At 47.7% G+C, this 25,845-nt stretch overlaps 1 protein-coding gene across 1 annotated transcript in view; it reads right to left on the bottom strand.

Moving 5' to 3' along the window:
• The window catches only part of LOC127024529 (collagen alpha-1(VII) chain-like), a 107,119-nt gene that overhangs the window by 11,729 nt on the left and 69,545 nt on the right, over positions 1–25,845 (bottom strand). Inside the window, 16 exon segments of the mRNA XM_050909132.1 lie at positions 674–727; positions 1,962–2,039; positions 5,383–5,499; positions 6,918–6,980; positions 7,429–7,491; positions 8,238–8,291; positions 8,639–8,692; positions 9,874–9,954; positions 16,605–16,640; positions 17,172–17,243; positions 18,596–18,667; positions 18,846–18,902; positions 21,376–21,411; positions 22,586–22,621; positions 23,955–24,002; positions 24,004–24,066. Coding sequence (XP_050765089.1) covers positions 674–727; positions 1,962–2,039; positions 5,383–5,499; positions 6,918–6,980; positions 7,429–7,491; positions 8,238–8,291; positions 8,639–8,692; positions 9,874–9,954; positions 16,605–16,640; positions 17,172–17,243; positions 18,596–18,667; positions 18,846–18,902; positions 21,376–21,411; positions 22,586–22,621; positions 23,955–24,002; positions 24,004–24,066 — 984 coding nt within the window.

The raw sequence follows: 25,845 nt of genomic DNA, 5'->3' as shown, positions 1-25,845 counted from the left end.
TTTTGGGGCACTTTCTATGTAGGGAGCTGGGCTTTTCAGCAGCCCACACATAGGGCACCCTTGCCTGTAACATCCATGCTAAAACCAATCCTGCCTAGCCTCCACACACTGGAAAGATGGAAGTACGGCGTTGTATCAGTCAAGTGGCACAAACCACATTTGATCAGGCAACAGGACAGAGACCCTAATGTTAGGGGAGCTGCAACAGGGATTTTGCCCTGACCCATGGGTGTCAGCCGCTCCTTTCTTCAGGATTTATAAACCCAGAGCAGCAGCTTTTGCAGTAGCGCCAGCTCGCTAATCGCTTTGAAAATGGGGCACATTTCTCTCTCCTGCTCTTTCTTTGTATTTGATCAGCCCTGGGGCATTGGCACTGATCCTATCTGCCAAGCACGAGTTTGAGGCATCATGGGGAGGATGGGAGAGGGGAAATGTGCTTCGGGCTCTGGGTCGTTGTTTGGGCTTGGCATCACAGCCCAGCACTGCTCCCACCCCAGCGTGTGCATGTCTGACGTCTCTGGGTAATGGCCAACACTCTCATTTCCCAGATATTCTCTGAATGAATCTGTTTCTCAGCATTTCCCTCCTCCCCTACACCTCTTAGGGGCAGTTTGCCCTATTTTCTCTATTCAGGTCTGTATAATAGGATGTGATCTTGGGCTAAAGTACTCACAGAAAGACCAGGATCTCCCTTTTCTCCTTTCTGGCCAGCTGGACCATTTTCACCCTGTTAAAAACACTTAAGTCATTACAAAAGCTCAGTAGATTGACCATTAATTCTCCAAGAACAAGTGCACCTTAGAGAGGAAAGGATATGCTAGGAAGGGAGATAGGGAAAAAGGCTCACATGTTTTCCTATAAATTTTAGGGATATCTGTGAGTAGCTTACTGAGCAGAAAGGAATGGACTCATGCACGTGCAAGGAAGCAAGAACAAAAGCGTGTCTCAGAGAGCTAGGTGCAGGCTCCCAGATTTTTTGGGAGTTCTGCTCTGTCCAAACGATAAGGATGTTAACAGCTACAGTTTAACTCAGGTTTCTTTGCAATTTGTAAGGGACCACAAAGGCTGAGGTGGAGGTGCGGAGAGGATCTGTCCTCCAGAGAACCTCTGGGAACCAGACCAGGCAGAAGATTGCAACTGGGATTGCAATCCCAGTGCTGAAAAGATGAAACACAGGGAGATGCTGAGGTTTGCCAACAGGGCTTTCTGCCTCCTAGGAGAAAATACCTTGAAAAATTTTCTGCTCAGGACTGGTGAAAACTGGATTTGTTGATTAAAAATACTTAAAAATATTAAAGGAAAAAGAGCACAGGAAGAATGATCTAAATTAAAGCTGCGATGGTCATTTTTCTCAATCTGTGCTCACTTACAGGGGCTGGAGCGCGAGGAGAAATCGCATTACCCTCCACCAACACATGGAGCTAATGCAATGCCACCTCCTGATGCAAAAAGCCCTTGAGTCAGTGTTGGCAAGACCTGCAGCGTGTAGGGGCTGACCGGGAACATGGGTTGCAGGTTGGAATCTTGAGATTAAGCTCTTGTTTGTATTCTCTGATGTGCATTAAAAGGCTGAGCCTTGCCCCTGTGTACTGAAATACTGCACTGAGTATTGTTTTACTCCCAGTCTGCCATGGCAAGCACAGTTGAGGATGTGCTGGCCCAAAATATGATGTTTTCCCAAAGAAGACTTATGTAAAACAACTGGTAGCCCACAGGGCTCACAGCAGTTGTCCCAGCTGGAGATGCCTTCAGGCAGAAGTGTAGGTAGCATTGCCTGCGTCCAATGCCTGGCGCTTGGGAGTAAAATGCTCTCGGTGCTTTTGTTGTTGCAAAATCTGGAGAGCCAAGAAATACAACCTAGAACAGCCAGGGTTCATCCAGCCCCAATGCAGAGCTCTGCACTGCTGCAGGGTGGTGAGGAGCCTCACTGGGAGGTGAGGCTGGCTCATCCCCGTACTGACCATTTCTCCTTTTCGCCCGTCCGTGCCTGGGGGTCCCCTGAGGCAGAGCTGAGGTCTCCCTCTTTTCCCTCGTGGACCCTGGAGAGGAAGAGGAGACCTCAGTTAGCAGTGCCTGGGCACCCTCCAGAGATATCCCACACCACTGGTTGGGGTTTTCCCCCTAAAGCCCAACCTGGGCATCAGTAGAGAAGATACTCAGAGCCCTCTGGATCTCAGATGCTCCCCAGACTGATCAGACATGATGGGTCAGGGCCCTGGGCTTTGCCCGCTCTGTGCTGGACAACCGTAAGGCGTTTCCTATGGTCCCCCCTGCAGAAAGGATGGATGCTGCAGGGGCAGAAGGCAGTTTTCTCTCTCTGACGCTGTCTGTCCCAGCACTAATTGAAGAAACGGAGTCTCAGCAGGAGGAGAAGGACTTGCAGATGCAGCTAATACCCTCCCACATTAGAAATGAGGGTGGCCTCGCTGCTGCAGTTCAGACCCAGGGACTTTCTCTTTTAATTTAGGGAAAAGACAAGTAGCAGTGTGGGTGTAGAAAGTGGCATCTCACAGTCTCTCTTTAATCAGTGTCCAAACGAAAGCCATTCATTATCTCACACACGGCTTTCTGAGCATGCAGTGCTTGTAACTGCTAATACAAAAACTTCCAGCCTTTTTAAACATAGATGAGGGGATCTCGTACTTTCGGCTCCTTCCTCCCTTCTGTGATTCTTTTGATACATTTTTCACTGCAAGGTACAGCCAGGGGAGCAAGGGAAAGACGAATAATGTTGCTGCTATGGTCTGAAGCTGGATCTCGTCCATTTTTATTGTTCTAGAAGGTTCTTTCTACACCTGCACCCCTTTAGGGGAAGGCTTGGGGGCAGTCCTTCCTATAATCACCCTGTCAGTGGTGAAGCGCTGGGTGGGATTCAGCTGTAGCTATAGGCTGCTGAACAACGCTGGAGGCCCAGAGCATCCTCTGTGCCCTTGTACCACGGAGCAGATTGCTCTAGGTCAAGCCTGTATTTGATGGCGTCTGTCCTGGTTTAGGCTGCGATAGAGTTAATTTTCTTCCTAGTAGCTGGTGTAGTGCAGTGTTTTGGATTTAGTAGGAAAATAATGTTGATAACACACTGATGTTTTCAGTTGTTGCTAAGTAGTGTTTATACTCAGTCAAGGATTTTGCAGCTTCTCGTGCCCAGCCGGCAAGAAGGCTGGAGGGGCACAAGAAGCTGTGAGGGGACACAGCCAGGACAGCTGACCCAACTGGCCAAAGGGATATTCCACACCATATGATGTCATGCCCAGTATATAAACTGGGAGGAGTTGGCTGGAAGGGGCGGATCGCTGCTCGGAAACTGACTGGGCATCGGTTGGCAAGTGGTGAGCAATTGCATTATGCATCACATGTTTTGTATAGTCTAATCCTTTTAGTATTATTATTGTCATATTATTATTATTATTATCATCATTATCATTATTTTTCCTTCCTTTCTGCCCTATTAAACTCTTTTTATCTCAACTTCTTTATCTCTCCCCCATCCCACTGGGTGGGGGGAGGAGTGAGCGAGCGGCTGCGTGGTGCTTAGTTGCCGGCTGGGGTTAAACCACGACAGCGTCTCAAGACACAATACAGATGTTCAGTTTTTGACCATCAGTGCAACGTGGACCTCGCTGCACCACCTGCATTTTCCGTTCCTTAATCACTTCTTCCCTAAGACTTAAAACCCAGTGTCGGGTCTTTTGTGGCTCCAAAGAGCAGGGTATAGGCTTTCCCAACATGTGATGCTTTTCTCTGTATGGGGGAAAACCAGGTTAAGAATCAATAAAGCCTACATAGACACCTTTATACCAACCAAGTCAGAAGTCCTGCAAAGGGCTCTAGGACAGGGAGACCTTGGAGACCCAGACCTTTGAGCTGATCTAATGAGGTCCAGAATCATTCAGACTTTCCCACAAAATTGGGTCCGAATTGTCCCAACTTCTAGCCTCAAAAGCCAAAGCTATTTTCACCGGTGTATCTTTCCCAGCACAGTCCTGAACTGTCAGATGCAGCTACACATCAGCTAAATTCTCCATGCTATCGAATATGCTTCTCACTCGGTGAACGATAATCACTGGTGATTGGAGTTTGGATTATTTGGCTGAAATAATTCAGCAGGGCATAACAGATTAAAGAAGAAAATCCTGCCAGAGTCTCTACCTCCTTTCCTTGTTTTCAAAGCAGCAGCACAATCTAATTCCCATTTAGCAGAAAACTTAAGTATTTCACAAACCATATGTGCATGTGTGTACACGCAGTCTCCACATATATATATATATGTACACACACACACGAGGATTAAATCCTTACACATACTGATATAGGGATACATTGCTCAGGGGTGAAACATGGCACACCAAGTGTCTGCCAGATTCACAGGCTGGCAGGAGTTAAAACAGGGCTATCCCTCAGACAGCTTATGGAGACATTCAAGGAGACATTCAAGGTCAGGCTGGACGGGGCTCTGAGCAACCTGATCGAGTTGAAGATGTCCCTGCTCATGGCAGGGGGGTTGGACCAGATGACCTTTAAAGGTCCCTTCCAACCCAAACTATTCTATGATTCTATGATTCTGTAACAGTTGGTCTTTCAGGTAGTTACCCAACTTCAGCTTTTCTTTTGTTCTCAGTTCTTTCATGTTAATTTATGTATTCTCTTGTCCAAGTCTGAAACTCAGCCAGTCCCACCAGCACAACTGAGAAGGGTATTTTCATTTCCAGCCCTCTTTGACTTGAAAAGTTCTTCGTTACTTAATAGATGCTGTCTAAGGGCGGGTGATTAGCATTAATCTCTAGCATCATCCCTCCGCATGGTGTTGGCAGCAGCAAGACACTCTTCATTACCATAGAATCTGGGGGCAGCATGTTCCTGCTCATAAACAGCATTAGCATGTCTCATTTCCAAGTCTTTTTGTTACATTTCAAAAGGTGCCCAGCATGTCTTGCATGCAAAAACACTTATTAAGTATGGCCCACAAATGGGGTCTGAAAGCCACCAGCTCCTTCCGAAACCTTGGCATCCTGCTCCCCAGATAATTAGCAACAGGAGGGGTGCACTTGATGCCCTGCTAACTTGAAATTATCAGCCTTCCTTTCTCCACTGGGAGGTCACATCTTAGACTGCACATAGAAAAAGAAGAGAAGAAAGGGAAAAAAATAATCTCTGGTGATAAATGCACCAAGAGATGAAGTAAGTTGACCAAGATGCCACAGAAAGACAGCAGACTTTGCAGCCGTCTCAATGTGGGAGACCTCAGGTGCCAGCTTGTAAGAGGGGGGGAGATGTATGTGTACCTGGTGACATGCGGGGACACACCTGGGGTGCTATGTCACATGAGGATGCAAGGTGCAGATCTCATCAGGGTTCAGGGCATGCTACAGACCACTTGCCGCTCACCTGTGGCCCTGGTTCGCCCTGTGGCCCTTGAGGTCCATCTGGTCCAGCGACTCCAGTCTTCCCAGGCCATCCCATTTGTCCTTTGAAGCCTCCCAAGCCAGGAACTCCCTTGGCCCCCTGAGAATCACCGACAGAGCAATTCAAGCACAGGTGGTTTTAGAGATGGGCCAGTCAAACATTACCCAAATACTTTCATAGTACTGGCAACAAGAGGAGACTATTTACATTCTACTTTGTCCGTTGTTGTGCTATTAACAGAGCATCAGCAGGATGGTAGAGATCACTTTAGCTTTGCTCTCCACCTTTACTTGTCCAGAAGGCACCTCACTGCTTGGTGACATGGACACCCCCTCTCTGGGACGATGCCCAATAATTTCTAATGCCCAGCTCTCCCTGCATATGTAAGCAGAGTCCTTTAGTCTGTAACCCTGGAAAAAACAATGACTCCCGAGGAGGACAAAGGCAGTTACCAAGAGCTGGCCTATACATTTCCTACTCATCTGCACTGTTGAGTTTTCTCCTGGAGCTGCTGTGAACAGAAAAGGCTCCCATTAAATGGAGCAGAAGGAAAGACTTCCAGTCAGCCCAACACCCAACCTTCAGCAGTGGCTGAAAGCAGATGTTTGTGGGAGAGGAGAAGAACAAGAGAGGAAGGAAGTGATATTTCCTCAGAAATGATCTCCCAGCCTCCAACCATTCGCAGCTCAGAGACTTAGTGAGTCAGAGGTGTTGCTTGACAAGAGAAGAACCCTTAGTGTTTGACAGAGATGACCATCAGGGTTCGAGGACCAGAAGAGTTCTTATCAATAAAAGCAACAAATTCTTTAAGATCCCAAATCAGCTGGAGACCAGATGGTGGAGCTGAATGCGAGAAGGGCCTGAGGGGTTGGAAAATGCCAAAAGACTTGATGGAGGCTGCTGGGATTATTGTGTATTTTTCTTTTTTTTCTCAAAACAGTTACTGTTTTAACTGAAACCCCATTTTTTCCCTCCATGGAAAGGTACAAATTTTAGACTTGTTTTTTAGGGAAGAAAATGGAAAATTAAGCAATGCAGAGAAGGAAGATCGGTGGGGAGTGATCAAGGTGGGGACTCCTCAGGGAGCTGAGAGCAGAGCCCAGGAGCGGGTCAGCTTGGAGATCTTTCCCACTCCCATGTCCAACATGCCCAGGAGGCAACAGTGTTATCCACTTTTTTTGCCCCACAGCATCCCAGGCACCCTTTACCCTGGGCATGGTGGTGTTGAATGAACTCTGACAATTAATCCCACTTCAAGGGTTTGGATGGCTTTTCCTCATATTAAGCAGGCACCCTCCTGGGGTTTCGTACATCGGCAGAGGGTGAATTTAAGGAGACCTCCCTCTCCTGCCCTTTCCAACTGCAGTCCCAGCCTTAATGCTCCAGACAGTTGACATTTGCCCACTGGAAAGGGTAGTTATGATGTAGAAAGTGTATAATTTTGTTAACTCGACCTGATAGATGTGGGATTTATTCTTTTATAAATGGCAGCTCGATGCAGTCTGGCGAGTACTAACCTTTTCTCCTTTCTCCCCAGGAATCCCCGAGGTACCATTGTCCCCTGACGCTCCCTGTTCACCCTGGAAGGAGCCAAGATAAAATCATGGCCAGTGTGGACTTGGCAAGGTTGCAATTTGCTGAATGAACTGGCTTTTCTTCAGATTACAGTATTATTTACTGAGTGTGACCCAGCAGGGTCTCTCAGCCTGCGCATTGGTGGTACTCAAGGAGACCGAAAGAAATCTCGTTAAAAAGCTCCATTACTTGACAGATGCAATAGTGCCTGTGGAGCATCAGGGCTGGGATGGATGAACCCGGTTGAGTCTTGCAGAGGTGAGTGAAGGGGTCCCCACACCAGTGTCCAAGCATCTTCACCCAGATCTATGTTGGTTTATAGGAACAGATTCAGAATAAGCCCATTTGTGCTCTTTGAAAGAAATAAGCACGTTGCAGAGGTGGATTTGCAGCATCCGCAAAGCTTTTTGGAAACCACTTATTTGTAGGCAGATGCATAATTTAGATACTCACCTTTGGTCCATATGGTCCATCCAATCCTGGGATCCCTGGTTTTCCAGGACTGCCAATTTCTCCCTGTGGATGAAAAAGCAGTGGGTGGGCCGTAAGCACAAGCAACCCCTAAAACATTGGGAAAACTGGCTCTGAAAAGGCAAGGTAAGTGGTACTTGAGGGGGGAACATGATGACACTCCTGGTAAGAGAAAGCCTAAGTATAGGCAAAGTCTTACTTCAGACCAGTATAAATTTTAGACTGCCCGACTCCAAGCTCACGTACATGAAAGCAGATGGGAAATTCACTGAACCCAATTTACCCAATAGGCCAAGGCTGATAAAGGAAAATATTAATAACAACAACAATAATAATAACATATCCTATTGGCTCAGCTGTCAACAGCTCCCTTACTTCTTATCAAGCTTTTCAAAACCCTTCATAAAAAGACCATTAAGGGTCATTATCCCTGTTTACAGAGGAAGGACTAATGGTGCTGACAATCAGAGCGATGTGCCCAGCAGTAATTGCGAATTGAGCCCAGGCAGTTGCTAAGCCACAAACCAGGAGGGGATTTGGGTAGAGTCTGGTTTTTTTTACCCCAGATTATCAAAAAGTTACCTGCAAGCCTTAAAACCTCCCCGTCCATGGCTCCCTGCTCTGCATGGCCATGTCCCTCTGTGCTGCAGCCTGCAGCCCCGTGCTGCTGAGAGGGACTTCTCCTGCCAGAGTTAGGGTGGCTTCATGCATGATGCTATCCTGGGGATGAGTGGGAAACACTACTGGAAATGGGGCAGCTAGAGCAGGACAGAAAGCTGGGCTTAGCTCACCTTGATGCCTTTGACTCCGGGAGCGCCGATGCGTCCTGGAAGCCCTCGTAAGCCCTGAGGATAAAGCAGATCACAGATGGTGATGTTAAATCAAGGCGAGAGCAGGCGGGAGGAACGCTGTGTGTGCACAGGGCTAACCCCGATGGAGTGCTGCAAGCTCTTCCCTTGCTCGCAGCATCCTTCCCCATCGGCCTCACTGCAGCCTGGAGCCTGAGCTCTCTTCTCTGCTTGTCCCAACTTTTATTTCACAGAATCACGGCGTGGTTGAGGTTGGAAGGGAGCTCTGGAGGACATCTTGTCCAACTGCCCTGCTCCAGCAGGGCCATCTAAAGCTGGTTGATTAGACAGCTTTTGAGTATCTCCAAGCATGGAGATTTCACAGGATCTCACCCATCTCCTACCTTTGTTCCTTTCTGCCCGATGTCACCAGTGGTCCCAGGATCACCTTTCCCTCCCTACATAAAAAAAAAGACAAACATATCATGCACAGCCTGGAAGGTAAAGAATGCACCCCTGGTGATAGCATCACCTTGCATTTATATTGTGCTTTTAACCACCAGAGGCTCCCTGAAAATTTGCAGATCATGGTCACCTTGTTGCTAAAAATGCAGCCAGCTCTGCGGTGGGACAGGGAACGACCTTGCAGAAGATGGGTGACTGCAACAGGGCTGCTAGCGAAGTGGGACAAAATGCTGTGATGAGTCACCACAGGGTCTGTAGCTTATGCTGGGCAATGTTTGGAAAATGACCCTTGAGGACCTGTGTGTTGGAGTGAATGTTGGGAGCTGATGGAGTGGCAACAATCACGAGGACCTGCACTGTGGAGATGTTAGATGGTCTCCCTCAGCTCTTTTGTTGGTCACTGCCCCTGGAAATTGAGCCTGTCATTCAAAGTCTGGATCCTTCAGGCACCACCTGAACCATCTAGAGGATGTTCATTAATTTCAGTGAGGTCTTCCTTTCCTGCTCCCTCCCAAAATCTTCTACTGTTTTTTTTTCTCTCATGGGAAAACAAAAGAGAAAATCCACCAGCAGATTTCAGCTGGTTTCCAGAAAATAAAGCGAAGACATGTTCCCACCAAGCATCACTTTGGAGATGCGTTTTCAGTAATAAGGGGCTGAAGTCCCATCCATGTGCAGGAACTTATTTGGGGGCAAGGGAGGCATCTTGTCATGACAGGGAACAAGCTTGACCCAGGAAAGTGAGGTCCATAAGGGCTTTAGCAAATGATTGCTTTGTTCCCTGCTCTCTCCATCAGGCAGGTCAGCATCGAGGAGAACTGGACTTGGTACATGAAGGAACATGAAATTTGGGCCTTGATAAGTAACAAAGGAAAACTCATGCTGAAAAACATGGGAAAACTTAGAAGTCTATTGCTAGAGACATGGACAGATTCTCTGCTGGCATCCAGAGAATGGCTCCTCCTAAAAATCAGGCCAGGATGTGCATTAGAAACTTCTCCAGGAGGTTTAGGGAGCGATTTCATCTCTCTTTTGGAAAGACTCACCCTGAGTAAGAACCTGACTCCAGTAATGAGGCATGTAGGGTGTGGGAGGAGAAATGAACTAGGGGTCAGGAAAGGCACAGCGCCTCTTTCTACCTGCCAAACAAACCACGTCCTTTCCTGCTACTCACCGGCTTCCCCTTCTGCCCCTGAAGACCTCTGTCGCCTTTGGCTCCCTTGTTTCCGTTCTTCCCATTGAGACCTGCCGCACCCTGCCAGAAAGAGGAGAAAAATTAATTTCTGTGTCAGCTCTTGCCAGGAAGGTGGCTGAGGATGGTCATTAGGATGGCAACTCAATAGTAAGAGCCCGGGTTGCGTGTTCCTGCAGTCAGAGGTCAGCAGCTACCCTAGTACTAGCACCAAGACCTGAGGCTGGGATTTAGCACCCATTCCTCATGGGCTTGTAAGCCACTAGCAAATGCAACCTGTGAGTTGATTTATTTATAATTACAGCTCGGGAAATAGAGGCATGTGGTAGCTAAAGAGTAGTCCTGGGCCAAGAAAATTTAGGTGGTGATGGCTGTGGTTGAAAATAGGAGCAAGGGCATTAAGCAGGCAGCATCACACTGCGAGTGACTTAGAGGGATGCGCACAAACCTGGGCACTGGGTCGCAGCTCAGACCGTCAGCTGAGGAAAGCAGCGCTGGGTGGTGAAACTTGGTTTGGTGAATGAGCGGATCCAGGCATGGGATTGCTCACGGCTGCAGTTCAGAGAAGATCTCCCATCTGGGGAGTCGAGAGCCAAAAGAGAGATCCTCATCCAGCCCAGACTTGTGGGCAATGCTGGTCAGAGGTTCTCCTCCAAGAAGACACCTTTTTGCCACACTTTGGAGGTTCTCAGCTTGTGGAGCCACTTTGCAGCTCAGCTCAGCGTGGGACATCAGAGCCACCTCCAGCATCGGGGCCTCTTTGCATGGAGTCTCCCACTGTTTCGGCATCAAACTAAAAGCTACCGGAAATTCCCATTTTTTTTTCTGCAAGGCTGCCACAGTCTACTCATCCATTCTGGCCAATTTTGATGGCAGTTTTCAGAACGTGGATGTGAGATGAAATTGGATTTATCCCCACTTGAGACACTGATTGCACAGGGCTCAGCTCGCTCACAGGAGAATGAATTGGCTGTTTAAGCAGATCAGGAGATGAACAAGTGGCATTCTCTACTTGGAATTAATTTGCAGTAGGTTATTGAAAGGAAACATGTTTATTAAAAAAAAATATTAAAAAATCAGCCACCAGATTTGTATGCCAAGCAGACTCATCACCTCTCCAATTACTCCTCGTCTCAGTGACGAATGAACACCTCAAACATGATCACAGTGACAAGCAAACATCCCAGAGACACAAGGGTGGGACGGTGCTGTCCCTGATGGTGGGTCAGACTGCGAGGACAGACGCATTACCTTTTCATTCCCAGATATAAAAATTCAGCTCCTCCTCTGGGGAACATGTTGCTTCTTCAAACCCCTCCCCAAGCCTTGGCACGTTTTACATTTCAGAGTAAGAGGAGTATTTGAGAGCCAACCAGGTGCTCCTCCATGGCTCTGCCGGTCATGTCTGGATCAGGTAAAGTCCACGTTCCTCAAGCACTGCCTACACTATCAGGCACAAACATCTCATGCAAGCTCTTTATTTACTAGTAACTATTTATTGACACGATCAATATCAAGTTCCATCTGAGGAAGTAAATGGACCATAAAACCGCCAGCTAACTAGAGCTTCCCTGTTTGCTAGGACGGATTGCTTGCTTGGAGGGTAATAAACCTTTCGGTTTGATGGTTAAATCTCACAAGCCCAGGATATGTTCAACTGCCTGGTGTTTTTGAGATAGCTTTAAACTGGGTGCAGATCCATCTGGCCAGGGATTTACACACCTGTATCCAAGGGGATGGGCTAAAAAGCTTATTCTTGAGCACTGTCTGATCCTGAAGGAACCTGACACTAGTTAGAGATTTCCCAATTAGCCTTAATATTTCTCTTAGTTGTCCCTACGGTCTCCTGTGTCAAGGAGAGACCTTTCCTTGTTTTCCTGTGCTTCCCCACCTGCCCGTGTCCAACTCTCATCTCTTCTGTCTGCCTTAGATCAGATGCTTCTTGCCTGCTCTTGACCTGAAAGGAGCCCAGATAGCTTTAGGAAGAGTTAAGCTCACAATATGTGCTGGTAGGCTGAAAGGTAGCTGGATCTAAGCCATGCCTACTCGGTCCAGGAAACATAAGCAAGTTTTTGACCTGGGTCTTATCTCACCGTAGGTGGACTCCTACTCATCATGGGCTGAAGAGACTTCGTCATATGGACTAGAAGGTTTATAATAAGGCTTGGACATGACAGCAGGTCTGTCCCTGCTTCAGCTGGGGAGGGTGGAAGCAGGTCAGACAGGTGATGCTTTTCAAGGCCATCTGCAGCCAGGACAAGAAAAAGGTGGAATAGGAGGGAAAAAAAAAAGAGAGGAAGAGGAAAATGTTTGAGCACTAGGCAAGGGAAAGAAGCTGGATGGAAATTTGTTCCCTCAGATTTACATTCCATGTTCTGCCAGGCAAATAAAGGCTGGGCAATAAAAGCTAGTAAAATGGCAGTTTAAAGGCAATTACTGGTGGAGTACTGGAAATGGCTCTTGCTATTTCGTTCTGTTATTAAAGTGTTGCTGGAAAAGGCTTCATTTAACTGCAAAGACACCAGGTACCACGAAGGCACGGCAATGCAGAGGCTTAGTCATAAGTCCTGAGCGCCGGCTGTGACGCAAAGATGTCTTTGAGCAGCCGAGAATCTCTGCTTCCAGGCACAAATTCCCGCGAAGCTTTGGGCTGGAGCCAGGGAGGAGCCTGCCTTGTCTCCAGGCTCATCGTTTCCACTCAGATGAAGGAACTGGGGAATTAGCTGGGTCACCCTGGGAAAGTGTGAAACCCATCAGCAGAAAGATTGCCCCAACGGCATGCCCCAAAAGGATCAATCTGTTTGAAGGCACACATCAAAGGGCTAATGCATTTCCAAACCATGGTGTAGGCTGCAACCTCTGCTAAAAGGTTTCCCACCTCCTGGGCTTCAGTGCTCAATATTTGATGGGATGATGCATATGAAGTAGCTGGGAGTCTCAACCTCAGAGTTTCATCTGTGTTTTTATCCCTTCCCTGCTGTGTCTTTTGTCTAGACCGTCCTGCCCACAACTACTTGCTGCAGTCCTGAGCATCCTCCCCAAAAATCCTTTCTTGGTGTGGGAGCTGCCACTGGTACTCACAGCTGCAATGAGCATTCGTTCTCAGGCACGACATCTCAGAGATGGGTCAGCCTGATACCCTGCTGCAAAGGCTCCAAGGCATCCTGGGCAGAGATTTCCAACTGTGGCCAGAAGATCTGGCTGACTAACGTCCCTTTGACCAGCCTAGACTCATCAGAAGTGCTCAGGACACATCAAGATACCCTCCTAGGGCAAGAACTTCTTAGGAAATGCCTTTTTCCACTCTGAGTGGCCAGGGGCACCTCTTGTCAAGCCCAGGGCAGACCCCCACACCCCACCTTTCCTCTCCTCTGGCTTGAAATGGCCCACTGCTCAGCAGGCAGCAGAACTGGGATGCCATATGGGTTCACCTAAGTCCCCATGCAGCCAATGGAGGGAGGTAGAGCTTTCCTGTCGGTACCTCTTCAGAGTTGTCTACCCACCACTCTTATCTACATCAAGAGCTCTTATGCTCTTAACATCTACGGTAAAGTCAAATTCCTGCTTCTAACCATTCTTACACCTACCGTACTCTGGGTTATAGGGCCTTGATTATCATTTAGTTTTCAGACCCTGCAGAGTGCTGTCTGGTTTTGACTGTAGCACTGTGCTGTGTAACAGTGGCAAAAGAGTGTCCTTTAGCCTTCCATTAGCCTTCCTGGACTGGCCGTATTTAGCATCTGATTGTCCCAGTGTTAACCAGAATCCCCTGACTTGCTCCCACTTCTTTGTCTTTAGGTGTACAGCTTTGCTTTCACGTCTTGCAAACTCCATCACTCTCAATGACCAGTGTGGGCTGAAAAATCCTGGCTTTCTCCCATCCTTCCCCCCAGTCACATGCTGGTGGCTCTGCTCCAACATGGGCTTTGGCAGATGTGCTCTGGCAAGCGTTGAAGAATGAAGCACATCAGAAATGGTTCTGAGAGCAAAAGCAGAAGGTCCAGGGAGCTGGTGGGTCTCCCACCCTCCAGGCAAGTTGAAGCAGGACACCCTGGGAATAAGCACGTGGCTGTGCGGATGGTGTTACCACACAGACCCTGGCTTCCTCAGTTATAGGGCAAGGATCCACAGGCTGCTGGCCAAATATAGAGCCCAGCTCACAAGAGGAGGTGAAGAACATCTCTGAGCTCCAACTTGTACACCTAGTGAGGAGGACTGCAAACCAGGATAGAGAGGGCCAAGAAACACTGGTAACTGTAGACCCTGGAAACCCAAAATAGGAGGTAATGGCAAGAAAGGGGGAGAGGGGTATTCATAATGGAGCTTTAGGGAGAATAATGGGTTAATCTGCCAGTATATTAATGCACAAAGCATAGGAAATAAAGAAAATGAGCTGGAAGCCTTAATACATGGTCAAGATGACGACTTAATAGGCATAACACAGACTGCAATATTAATATAAAAGGGTGAAGCATGGCAGGAATATCAATGTAAAAGAGCAGAGTGCTTTTAGACAAGAGGAAAAAGGAGGAGGAGGTGTCTTGAATATCAAGAAAGCACCCATTTGCCTTGAGGTCCAGTTGTAAAGTCAACTAGATCCATTGAAATTCTCTGGGCAACGACTACAGGGAGAAGACACACATGCTATCAACTTGGTTGGGAACTCCTATAGATTACCAAATCAAAAGAGTAAACAGATGAGACTTTTTACAAGCTGGTTAAATTACTTAGAGTGAATTCAGCAGGACAGAAAGGAACCAGCAAATGTTTGCAATGAGTTGGTGGCAATTTGTGGATATGAAAGATGGAATTAGAGGGAGCTGAAGGAAAATGAGAACTGCTAGCCATTACCTTTAAGACTTTGCATAGGACAGACTGGGTACAGGTAGACTGGACCAAGTAGTGTTTGTCTTCAAGAAAAGGGGAGAAAAGGACTTGGGGAATGATACATGAGACAGCCTAGCCTACCTCTCCAGAATAACTGGGGAAAAAATAATCAAAGTGAGACCTGGGTTTGTGAAGAGCAAGTCACATCAGGATGTTGCATCCTAACACAGGTGTCTGAAATAGATGATGTGAATTATGCTCTAAGAGTACCCTAAAGCTGCCAATAAAACAAGTCTGAGCATGGCTCGCTCAGGTATGGAAAGTGAACATGGCAGACATCTAACCTGAGGTCAGATGAATTTCATCCAGGATGTCGTATATCATGGCTCTTCCAACAAGGTCCCAGCTCTGATCTGACTTTTGCAATTTTAGAAATTTAATGAAGGACCAAATCAAGCTCTATTATCTCAGTCTAGCTCCAAGCACAGCACAGATAGCATTAACCTCCACCAGCAGAATCCCTAAATATTTCCAAAATAAAGATTACTTAGCTTTCTTCAAATATTGATTGACAAGATACCACTTTCTGGTAGCTAACTGTATTAAGTGCCAATCCCTGTGGGTGCTAGTAGAAAACAGCACATCATCCAACCATGACTGGATGGTTGCTGGCCAGGATGGTGGAGTCCAGCTGTGCTTCCTTTGCACTCAGCAGCCTCAACAAATGTCTTCGCTCTACTCCTGCACTACAACATAGGTTGTCACCTATGGATTCAGGTATTCATTACAAAGCAATTTAAAAAACGCACTCGATCCAATGCCTACGTGCGGTGATCCCAGATGCTGAGGTCTTACAGCACGTTACAGCCTCATCGCTTTGGCAAAGGGCTCAGAAGGTTGTTTACTTTGAAATACTTATTTGAATGATGGCCTTTTTCTTAGTGAGCAATTACCAGTCTGGATTACGGGCTTGTAAATAGTTGCACAGCCGTCACCAGTAAACAGCGGGCAGCGCTGAACGGCTGTGGAGCCTTCACAGCAACAGATAGTTGCTAAGAATCACCCACTCACACACAAAGAGGCATAATTGGGGAACAGGTTAAGAAAATACTAATATTGCTTATTGCAATAAAACAATTGAACACGCTCGTATTTCCACGACCTGAGAAAAAGTCCCAGGCACCTTTTGGTGTTCCCTCCACTCCTATTCCTTCCTTTCCCAGATGAAAAGAAATCAGTGGGGACTTTTTTCACTTTGGACAACCTTGGAGACCATGTTTTCAGTTAGGGTTTCTTCCAGGTGAAACAGTGAAGTTCAAAGGCATGTAAACACTTTTGCAAACCAAAATTGCTTTTCTTTTTTTTTTCCCAATTGCAATTTGTCAGGAAACAAGGTGAACTCAGAGATCATCCAGGTCCTCCAGCATAACTGTCTTCCCTCTGGCTAGCAACATGCACCCACTGAGCGCTGAGAATAGCTACTTGTAGTCCAGTCTCTTAAGGATATATACATTTCTCATGGGATATACAACCTATGGTCACAATTCTTAAGCCATTTGAACATGAAACATCATCTGCTCATGTCTGGCAATGCCCCCTAATACACTAAAGGCATTAAAAAATAATAAATAATTGCATATTTCATGTGTTCCTTAATGCAAAATGCAACATCCTATTAAAACATACCCCTGGCTGTGGTCCCCCATGCCCACAGCTGGTTTTCCCACAAAGCCTCTTTGAACATGGGCTTTGTGGAGCCGCACCGAGCCAGCATTGCCTTATCCCACCCCACGACCCACACACATGGCTGTGGGGAGACGACCAGCAGTGCAAGCCCGGCTCCGCGCCCAAGACTTGCGAAGGCAGAGAAACATGCTCCAACTCACGGCAGAGCCCGGCAAGCCTGGTTCTCCTGGCTCCCCCTGCAAGGAAAGCGGTGACGAGTTACCATGGCGAAGAGCTGCATTTCCTCTGGAAATGGGTTTGCTGTAGAAGGTATCTACAGCTGTGGAAGAGGAGACAAAGGGACCTTTGGGGAGCCCTCTGCAGCAGCAGTTGGAGGGGGCAGGTAGGATAGCAAAAACATCTCAGCTGGGCAACTGAATGGAGCCCTACATCTCTGTTGACTATAACGGGAGCTTAGACAGCAGTTCACACCTCACGCCTGAATATTGACATTTCAGCGAGTTGTTATTGGCCATTTTAGCCCAGGAAAGATGCCAGAGCACTCTGCTGCTTTACAAAATGGGAGAAATCTTTAGGGCTCTCCTGGAAAAGCACAGCTACTTCTGCTCTCTGGTAGCCCCATAACATTTCAATCAGCAATTTCGGAGAGGGAAGGCAGAACTATATTCTGTGAGAAAACTGTGATGGGATTTTACACGAGTTCTGGTGTGTTTTTACACATCAGTTCTTGCAGGGGATGCCTTAACATAGGTGCTCACTGTACTCACCTTCTGTCCCACTGGTCCTCTTGTTCCGAAAAGCCCGATCACTCCCTTGGAGCCAGCTTCACCTTTGACTCCCTAAAATTTTAAAATTCCTGTCAAATACTGCTCTTGAAGTGAGCCCCCCCAAGACAAGCCAGTAGAAGAACCCATGGAGATGGCAGAGAGGATGACAAAAAGCACCATTTCTATAGCAGACTTCAGCCCCAGGAGCCCAAAGGTCTGTATGGCAGCCAGTGCTAGGGAAGAAAGGCATCAGCTGCAGAACGGCTTGGCAGAAACCTCAGTGAACTGTCCGGTAAAAGAGTTGGTGCCCAGTGATGGGGATTGAAGAAAAACAAGCAGAAAAGGGTCTCAAAGCCTCTGGATGAGCTGTCTCCTTGCAAACACTCAAGTACAATACCCTGCTGGACTTACTGGTGGTGATGGAGATACTACTCTGGGGCTCTGTCCAAAGGCACTCAGATATTAGGCCAAGAGGTGTTCTTGCTTTAGGAGATGCTTACGTGTTTTTTGTTTTTATTAGAAAGCAATCTGTCAGATATCACGTATGGGCTTTCATCTGACTTAAAAAAAAACAGGTACCACCCATGGGAGCATCTCCACAGGTTTCCTTTACAGTCACCGGGGACCTAATCAGTGCAATCAGTCGTGGTAAGGACACGATTTGTCTCTTCACAAGGGAGATGTCCACACCGGGTCAGGCAATTCCCACCCTGAACTACACTGATTATACAGATCCCCATGGGAAATAACAGGAGCTGGATGTCTAGCTCAGACAGGGATGTAGATACTTATATTTATTCAGCAGAGTTCCCGTCCTGGGTCAGACTTCTGGAGCAAAAGGCATTAACATAATATGAAAATGGGCATGATTAGTACGTGGAGATTTAATCTATGACTCACTCTGAGAGTGGGAGAGTTACGTGATTCCTCCCAGTGGAGCGGTGATGGGTTGAGACCTGAGACCTCGACAGGGTGCTCTCAAAGAGAAAAGGCAGACGGAGGAGCAGGCGACTCGCTCTGCCACCACCCAGGGGACAGCCTTGTGTGAAGAACAGGAACAGAGGAGCCAACCAAGCTTTAACAAGAATGTCACAAGAGCTGCAGGGTTTGAAGTAGCACGGCCGCTCTTGGAGGGAGAGGGAGATGCAGGACTCTTACAGTGCTGCAGTAATTGAATGGTCACTTTTCCCAGAGTGATCCTGTATTGCAGACACGGTCCCAAAACTAGGGACTTGACACCTGGTAAACTGGATGTGTATCTCGTTCCCAAGCCCCATCCCAGCATCCTCCAGCTGGGCCAGTGTGTCCTTGCCCCGTGTTTTCCAGCAGGCACGTGGGAAGGGACGATGCAGAGATATCGGTCCCCTCCTCACACAACCAGTGACCTTTTGCTGTCTCTCTCAGTCGCATCGGGAGGTTCATACCTTTTCTCCTACAGGCCCATCCTCTCCCTTTTCGCCTTTGTCTCCGTCAAAACCTGGCAGGCCCTGTTCACCCTGAAAGGTAAGACAGAAATTAGTGGATTGTGTCTCTCTCCTGGAAGGACCCAGCTCTCAGCCACTGGCTCTGGACCAAAGTGCTGGTTCTCAGTGCTCATCCCAAGCTGTGCTCGGTGCTGATGCCACCAACAGTGGGGAAGGGACAGCTTAAAAAGTCAATAAGAGTCAAACTTACAGGATCTCCTTTACTGCCTTTATAGCCCTGGGGTCCAAAAATAGTCCTGGGCTCACCCTAGAGAAAGGAGACACAGAGAGATATAGACACCCGGTGATACATGAACTCATGGGTCCTACTGGATGGAACCGCACTTGCTATGATGGGCAAAATGGTAATTCACACATCTGCAATGAAGGTAAGCATTTCCCAAACTGTGGTCCATATGCCAGGGAAGCCATGTATGCTCCACAGCACAACATTAATTGTTAAAGTCAGTCGTCCTTAACTAAAAGGTGGATGATGAACATGCACAGAAAACTACAAGAAGTCCTGAGGTTTGACAGTGACCTCTTACTCCAAAAAATGTTGGGGCCCACTGGCATTACCCCAGTCTAGATGTCATGGCTGGAAATGGAGCTGTGCACGGCATGACCCTGAGGTTCAACTCCTGATCCGAGGCTGTCAGTAGTGGGACAGATTTTTATCTGACATGGTGGCTTGGCTCCTTCATTGCTGTATGTCACTCAGGATGTCAAGGTTTGCATCTCTTCCCAGGTGTGGGAGCTGGCCATCAGCAGGATGGTGAACGGATCTACTCAAGGTGTCCTCATTTATGGACACAGAGTTGGAGCTAAAGAAGGGGAGTGGCACTTAGGGTACCCCTCAGAAGTAGTTTTTGGAGGCTCAGACCCCCAAACTGTCATCCTGAGAGAGCCAGTAGCTACAGGCATGCAGTAATCCCACGGACACATCCGTGCCAAGTCTATTTATCAGCTCAGCAGCTGAGGAGGGACATTTTGCTCCTCAGTGAAGAAGCTGCGACAAGGCAAGAAATGGCCCTGCTCTGGCAAAGCGATGGTTGTGCCTCCAAAGTGGTGATGCTGTCCATAGTTCAGAGGGAAGAGGGCTGAAGCCACCTTCTAATAGGCAACTGTAGCCCATTTGAAAAGGACTCCCTTTACACCAGCTCTCTTCAGTGTTGCAAACATCCCTGTTCAGGGTGACTGCGCCTTGCTGCTGGAGTCTTAACAACCACGCATCGATCAATATTGCCCAAACTTTGACAATTTTTTGCAGTTTATCCAACCATCACCACCACAATAGGACCCTGATCAAATTCTGGCTTAATATACCCTCCTGCTTCCCTGCTCTAGAGGGTCTCTAATGGAGACAGGATGGGGCTCAATCAATTTTGGGAACAAAAGGGAGAATAAAGATCCTGTAATTTAATCCACTATATAGCACAGGCCCTGGGATTCACGCAGTTACTCCTGTATTGATCTAGTGAGAATTAGAAAGAAAGTTAAGCTGAAATCATGTGGAACAAACCCAAGCCAATTATCCCCCACCCCCTCCTGTTTTATCTTGCGCTCCACCTTATATTTTATTAAGGTATTCTTTGGAAAATGCATTACACATTCCTTCAGCTTGGAAAGTGTTTTGGGGCCTCTTCACAAAGCAGATTAAGAATTGATTCGTCCCTGGAGCGAGTCCCCTTTGAAAGTAGCTGCCTCAGAGACAAATCGGCCTTAATCATTTAATACTGCATGACTCAAAGGCAAAATCGTCATGTAGGTTTTCTAAAACTCATTTTCTAACAAGCCATTTCAGCCAGGAAGGAAGTTAACAAAACACTGGGTGGAAGTTCAGCATTTTCTGTGCATTTTCCAGAAGTGCTCGAGGATTTATTTTTGCATTACCTGCTATGAGCCAGCTCAGGCTTTTTAAGATTGTGGTATGCTTTGGGGTGAGCTGATTATACCAAAATCAGTGGAAATTTTCTTCCTCCCTTAATTCACAGGAGACATTTTTGTGCCCCAGCAAATAGTTGCCAAAATTACTTTTTTTGTTGTTTTGTAGGATCCTGTCAAAACTATCACACAAGCTCAACCCGGAGCGGTGTGTCCAGTGCAAGGATGGCATTGACAAAGTGGATTGAAATTGGTGGAGACCCTCGAGAAGGAGGGGGGCATCTACGTGTTGTCTTCCACTACCTACATAGGTGTACAATGTAGAGAGGATGGATCCAGGCTCTTCTTGGAGGGACACAGTGAAAGGACAAGTTGCAACAAGGGAAACTCCTGTGAGACAGAAGGAAAAAGGTCTTCACCCTGGGGGTGGCCAGATGCCTGAGCAGGGACACAGAGAAGCGCACACAAGGCCTTGAGCCTCAAATCCTGGAGGTTTCATTGGCCTGGGATCTTGATCCAGGCACACGGATGGCACTGCGCACAACGCCACGGATCGAAAGTAGGATTTAAAGTCCTCTTCAATGAAAGGCATTTGCACCCCATCATCTGGGAACCTTGCTCAGCGCTCCACGCTGGGTGGGCTATGCTCACCCACATGTAATGATATGAATCCTATAAAATCAATAAGACCCCAGATATTTGAAAACACATATAAATATTTTTTACCATTTACGCCTCTACCTTGTAAGATCACCGACTCATTTAAATAACTGTCCATCTGCTCACTGGTAACTATAAAATCCTGAAAACCTTTTACCCCATCTGCCCCAGAAAGTCACAATCTGGAATGTCCTTACTCTTTCTCCCTTGGGTCCCAGAAGTCCCCGATCACCCTGAACACAGGAAAGAAAAAAAGACAGTGAGTGATTCCCTTCTTACTCACTCTTCTTGTGTTGCTCAGTCCACTGATTCACACTCCAAGCCACTAAGATCTATCACAGCTGGAAGTCAGTTCCTCTGGGCACTCTGCAAAATGATTAGCTTACCACAAGAGATTGTGTACAACTAGAATTTATTGCATTGACAAAAAATAAAGACCCAGAGGACTGAAGTGTTTGCCTGACTCCATGCTCAGCACATCCACAATGTGGAGCTATTGCTGGATTTTGACTTCCCAATGGGATGTAGCATCTCCATGCTGCAGGGATGTGCCTACACTACATCTAGGGTAGGATGGCATCCTATATAATGCAAGATTTCCCAAATTTCAACCTCAAATCTGGCATGCTTTAGTGAGCGTGTATGAAATAGTAGCTGTTCCTGGAAGTTTTTTATAATGGGCATGGTACATGAGGCTGAAGGGTAGAGATCATTCCTGATGGCATCTCAAAACCTTCTTCACTGCTCAAGACTGGTGTGGTGACAGCAGGAGAAGGGGGAGGCTGCAAGGACCAGGTGGGGACAGGAGAGCGGAGTCAGGCTTTAAAATTGCTCTTGAACTTGTGAGTGGCAGAGCTGTATGCGGATCTCTCCCCCGGTGTCCATTGCACGTCCCTTACATTTGGGGTGCAGTTCTCAGTACTGCACTTGCCAAGGGTTGCAAGTGGGATGTAGCAGAAGGAGACTGAGGGGACTCCTGCTCACTGATGGAAATGGAAGGGTATGTGTTGCCTGGTGGGCAGTCATCGTCCTGTTGATGCTGCAGGACATCTGCTCCCTAGCCCTCTTCCCCCAACCCTGCACATTTGGGGATCAATCAGAGCATACCAGGGGTCCCTTTCTGTCCAAACTCCCAAATTTCCTTCCAAAAAGACCTAGACATGCATAAAGACAGCATGCACCTTCATCTCAGCCCAGCCATTACAGTGGGCTGCTAATGCCACTTCACACTTCCACACACTGGTCAAGGTCCCCTCCCAGTCCGCCCCCAGAAGATGCTGGGATTATCCCCACTGTTTTAACAGGGGCATCAGCAGTGTGGGCTGCTGCAGAAAAAAGGCTCCCCACAACACAAGGCTCCCCTTGGCTCCTCCAAGGCACTGTGTAGTTAAGATGACTGTTGCTTACTCTTTCGCCTTTCACACCCGGGAAGCCTTTTAGACCCTGCAAGAACATAAGACGACATGTGAAGATAAATACGAGCAAGGGGAAGGTGTTAGGAAAGAGCAGCCTCCACTCAAAGGCAGAGCTGCCTCCAAGGATGGGCTCCACCACGGAGAAGCTGCTGGTAGGACCAGCGCAGGAGCCTCTACTCTCCTTTCCTTCCCACCAAGAGCAATTTGAGGAGAAGTGAATCACACTGGTGCAAAGAAACAATTTAGCCTTAAGCTTCTGCCCACCATTGGGTCTTGGGCACAACTCAGGATCTCTTGGCAGATATATAAATTTAGCCAACCTTCCCCATTTTGCAAGCCACGTACTGTGATTTTTGTACCCTTTACATTAATGAGAGGCAGCCCCCACCTCTCAGAGAGCGCACGGGGAGGGTTGCTCCCAGAGGACTCCTCCTAGGTGGAGGTGATGGGGATCCCCAGATGTCCCCCAGGGCAGGTCAGAGCCCCAGGAGACACAGCCAGGATGGGAACCACACCTGGAGAGCTGAAAAGCCATGGTGGTCACCCCAGGTGTAACCTGTTTGCAAAACTGGGGACCGGTGACCTCCCATGAGTATGCAGAGAAGTGGCACCTTCCACCTGGAGAACTGGCAGCTCATCACAGGGATGGGCATGAACAGGATGGACGAGGAGGAGACAAAGCACAGGCATTTCCCAAAAGGGCACAAAATCTGGGCTTTGCCATCCCCCTGTGCCCTGTGCTGCTGCTTCGACCACTGGGACACATCATCTTGCAAACCCTCGTGGTGTAAGGGCCAGTCTTGCTGAGAATCAGCCCTTCAGGGATGAGATCCCAGGGTGAAACCTGCAACCACCTTGGCCTTCTGAGGAACTTCATAAAGGCCCATCCTGCTCGTAATAACAGATTCATTCCATTAGAGATAACAGCCTAATAAATAAAAAGGTGTTTGTCAAAACACCGGCTGTGAGCTGCGTCTCACCTGACTCAGTCCCCTATCAGTGAAAAGGGAATTTACAACAGAACAAGACCCTGAAATTCATGCAGGCAAGCAGACCTGACAAAGAACAGAGAGGGAGTGATATTTCAGGACGACTTCAAAAGCATCCTGTAGATGAGTCAGCCAAATGGACAAGAGCATAAAGCAATTGTGCTCTGCATGACACCTCATGTCTGACAGCTGCCTACAGGATTTACACTCATCCCAACACACCATCAGAATTCAGGTTCCCAAAGTCTCTATTTCCCACTGAAAGCATCAACCCATTTTATTTTTTTCACTGCTCACTGGGGATTTTGCCAGCCCTGGGTCCACTGCTGTCCGTGCGGTAAAATCAGCCCTCCGTGCTATTTTAACACTCACCATCGTGCCAGTGGGGCCCCGGACTCCCATGATGCCCTCGTCACCCTGTTAGGATGGAGAGGGGTAGTGATGGGCATCAGCAAAGAGAAATGCAACACGCACAGTCCCAACTCTGCAAACCATCCCACTGGGGGCAACAGGAATTCAGCATGCAGAAGCCCAGATCCTCGGAGGAGTTGTCCAACCTCTTCATTTATACCTCCATCAGGATTAGGTGCCTTAATGCTCCTATGGATCTGGATCAAAGAGCCTAAAGGGCTTGAGATCATCCACATGTCACTGCAGGTAGACGCTGCAGTGTTTAGAGAATAATGCTTCAGTCAGATTGAAGCTTCAGGCCTCAGCTTCTCCTCAGTCCCTGAGAGAAATGGGCATTTGTGAGATGATCTGCACCTGATTTAGCATGATATAATCACTCCAGAAAGGTGTCTCTTCCTCTGTGTTGGTACAGAGAGGCCCTGGTAGGACTAGCTCAGAAGAAGCCATCTGAGGCTGGATGACCTGGTGTGTCCCTCCCCAAGATGTGCTTACATTCGACAAAGGCATGTGCAACAAGGGACAGAGGTCTGAGATGTTCCTGGGACAGAGAGATTTCTCCCCCCTGATTAGAGGGCTCAGTAGCTTTTCTGTACATTCATAACTCATTGCTGAACGTGATTTGAGCAGGACCCACCACAATAAATAAGGCAGCCAGGAATTCACCTGGAACTCATACCACTGACTTTCAGAAGGAAGAGGCCACCAGCCAACTGCTCAACAGTAACTTGTGCCTTTGGAGACCAATGTGAGGCTTATCTTCACGCCCAGCTGTGGTTTCCAGATGCTGCAGACCTTGTTCTGAGCCTCCCTTTAAGTGTGCTATTGGCTTCTTATAAACCTTGCTACGAAGGATAGCTGTGCTGGTGGGTCTATGAAGTCCTTTTATGACCTCCCTAGGTAAACCCTACAAGACTTACCTGTCTTTAAGATGCCTAGACTTAGGCATCGTCCTGTGAGGCCAAATTTAGATCTCTCATATAAAGCCAATGTAATTTGAGATTCTGTGATTCACTTCAGATTTATGCTGGAGTCAGAAAAGCAGAAACATTATTTCATCATTTCCTTCAGATAATGAAGCTTGAGCGAGGTTTACCCTAGACCTTTCACAGCTGTTGACATTCTCATTAAGTGTTTTGTCTCAGGGGCCTCATTGAACAGTTCTGCTGGCAGATGGGGAGTTTGTCTAAATGGATTGCAGCATAAAATCAGTTTATTCGTGGAACAGCCACAGAAGCAGCAAATTGAAACATGGCCTCTGATTACGAGTCAAGAGGGTCTCCCTGGGAGAGAAGAGACTAAAACTTCTCAGCAGCATGAGGAAAAGTGAATGTTGCTGCCCCAAGGACGATGGGAGCTGGTTTCCCTCTGCCAGGACAACAGGAGGGAAGCGGGGAACAAGGATAAAAAAGCTGGAGGCAGATTTCTGAAGGAACGAGCTTGCAGGTAGCATCCCCAAAGCATACAAAACCAAGGTGGTTCCTCACCAAGCTGCTAGGATTAAAATGCGCAGAGGTAGGGGTGTAGACATTGCCTTCAATGCTCCCATCTGGCCCGTGAGAGCACAGCCAATACAGTCAGTGGGGCAGGATTCACTTGGCCATGCCGTCGGCCAGTGCAACCTGCAATGCTTGAAGGTGTCTAATTATGAAGGAGATGCTAATTGCAACCTGTGGACAGATTCTGGTCAGTGCCAGCTTCAGCTGGGGATAACAGTTTCCATCACCTCCAAATCTGGCTGGTGAAAAATTAAGGAGGGCTCTGAATTCAGCCCTTTAGGCATCTTCTAAGATGGATGAGTGGGAGGTGAAGTTATTAAAGCTGCCTCCAAAAGAGGGTAGGCTGCAAGAAGCCA

Source organism: Gymnogyps californianus, chromosome 1, assembly GCF_018139145.2.
Source record: "Gymnogyps californianus isolate 813 chromosome 1, ASM1813914v2, whole genome shotgun sequence".
Lineage (NCBI taxonomy): Eukaryota > Metazoa > Chordata > Aves > Accipitriformes > Cathartidae > Gymnogyps > Gymnogyps californianus.
The sequence above is the reverse complement of the archived record's forward strand: the minus strand, read 5'-3'. Positions and strand labels throughout refer to the sequence as shown.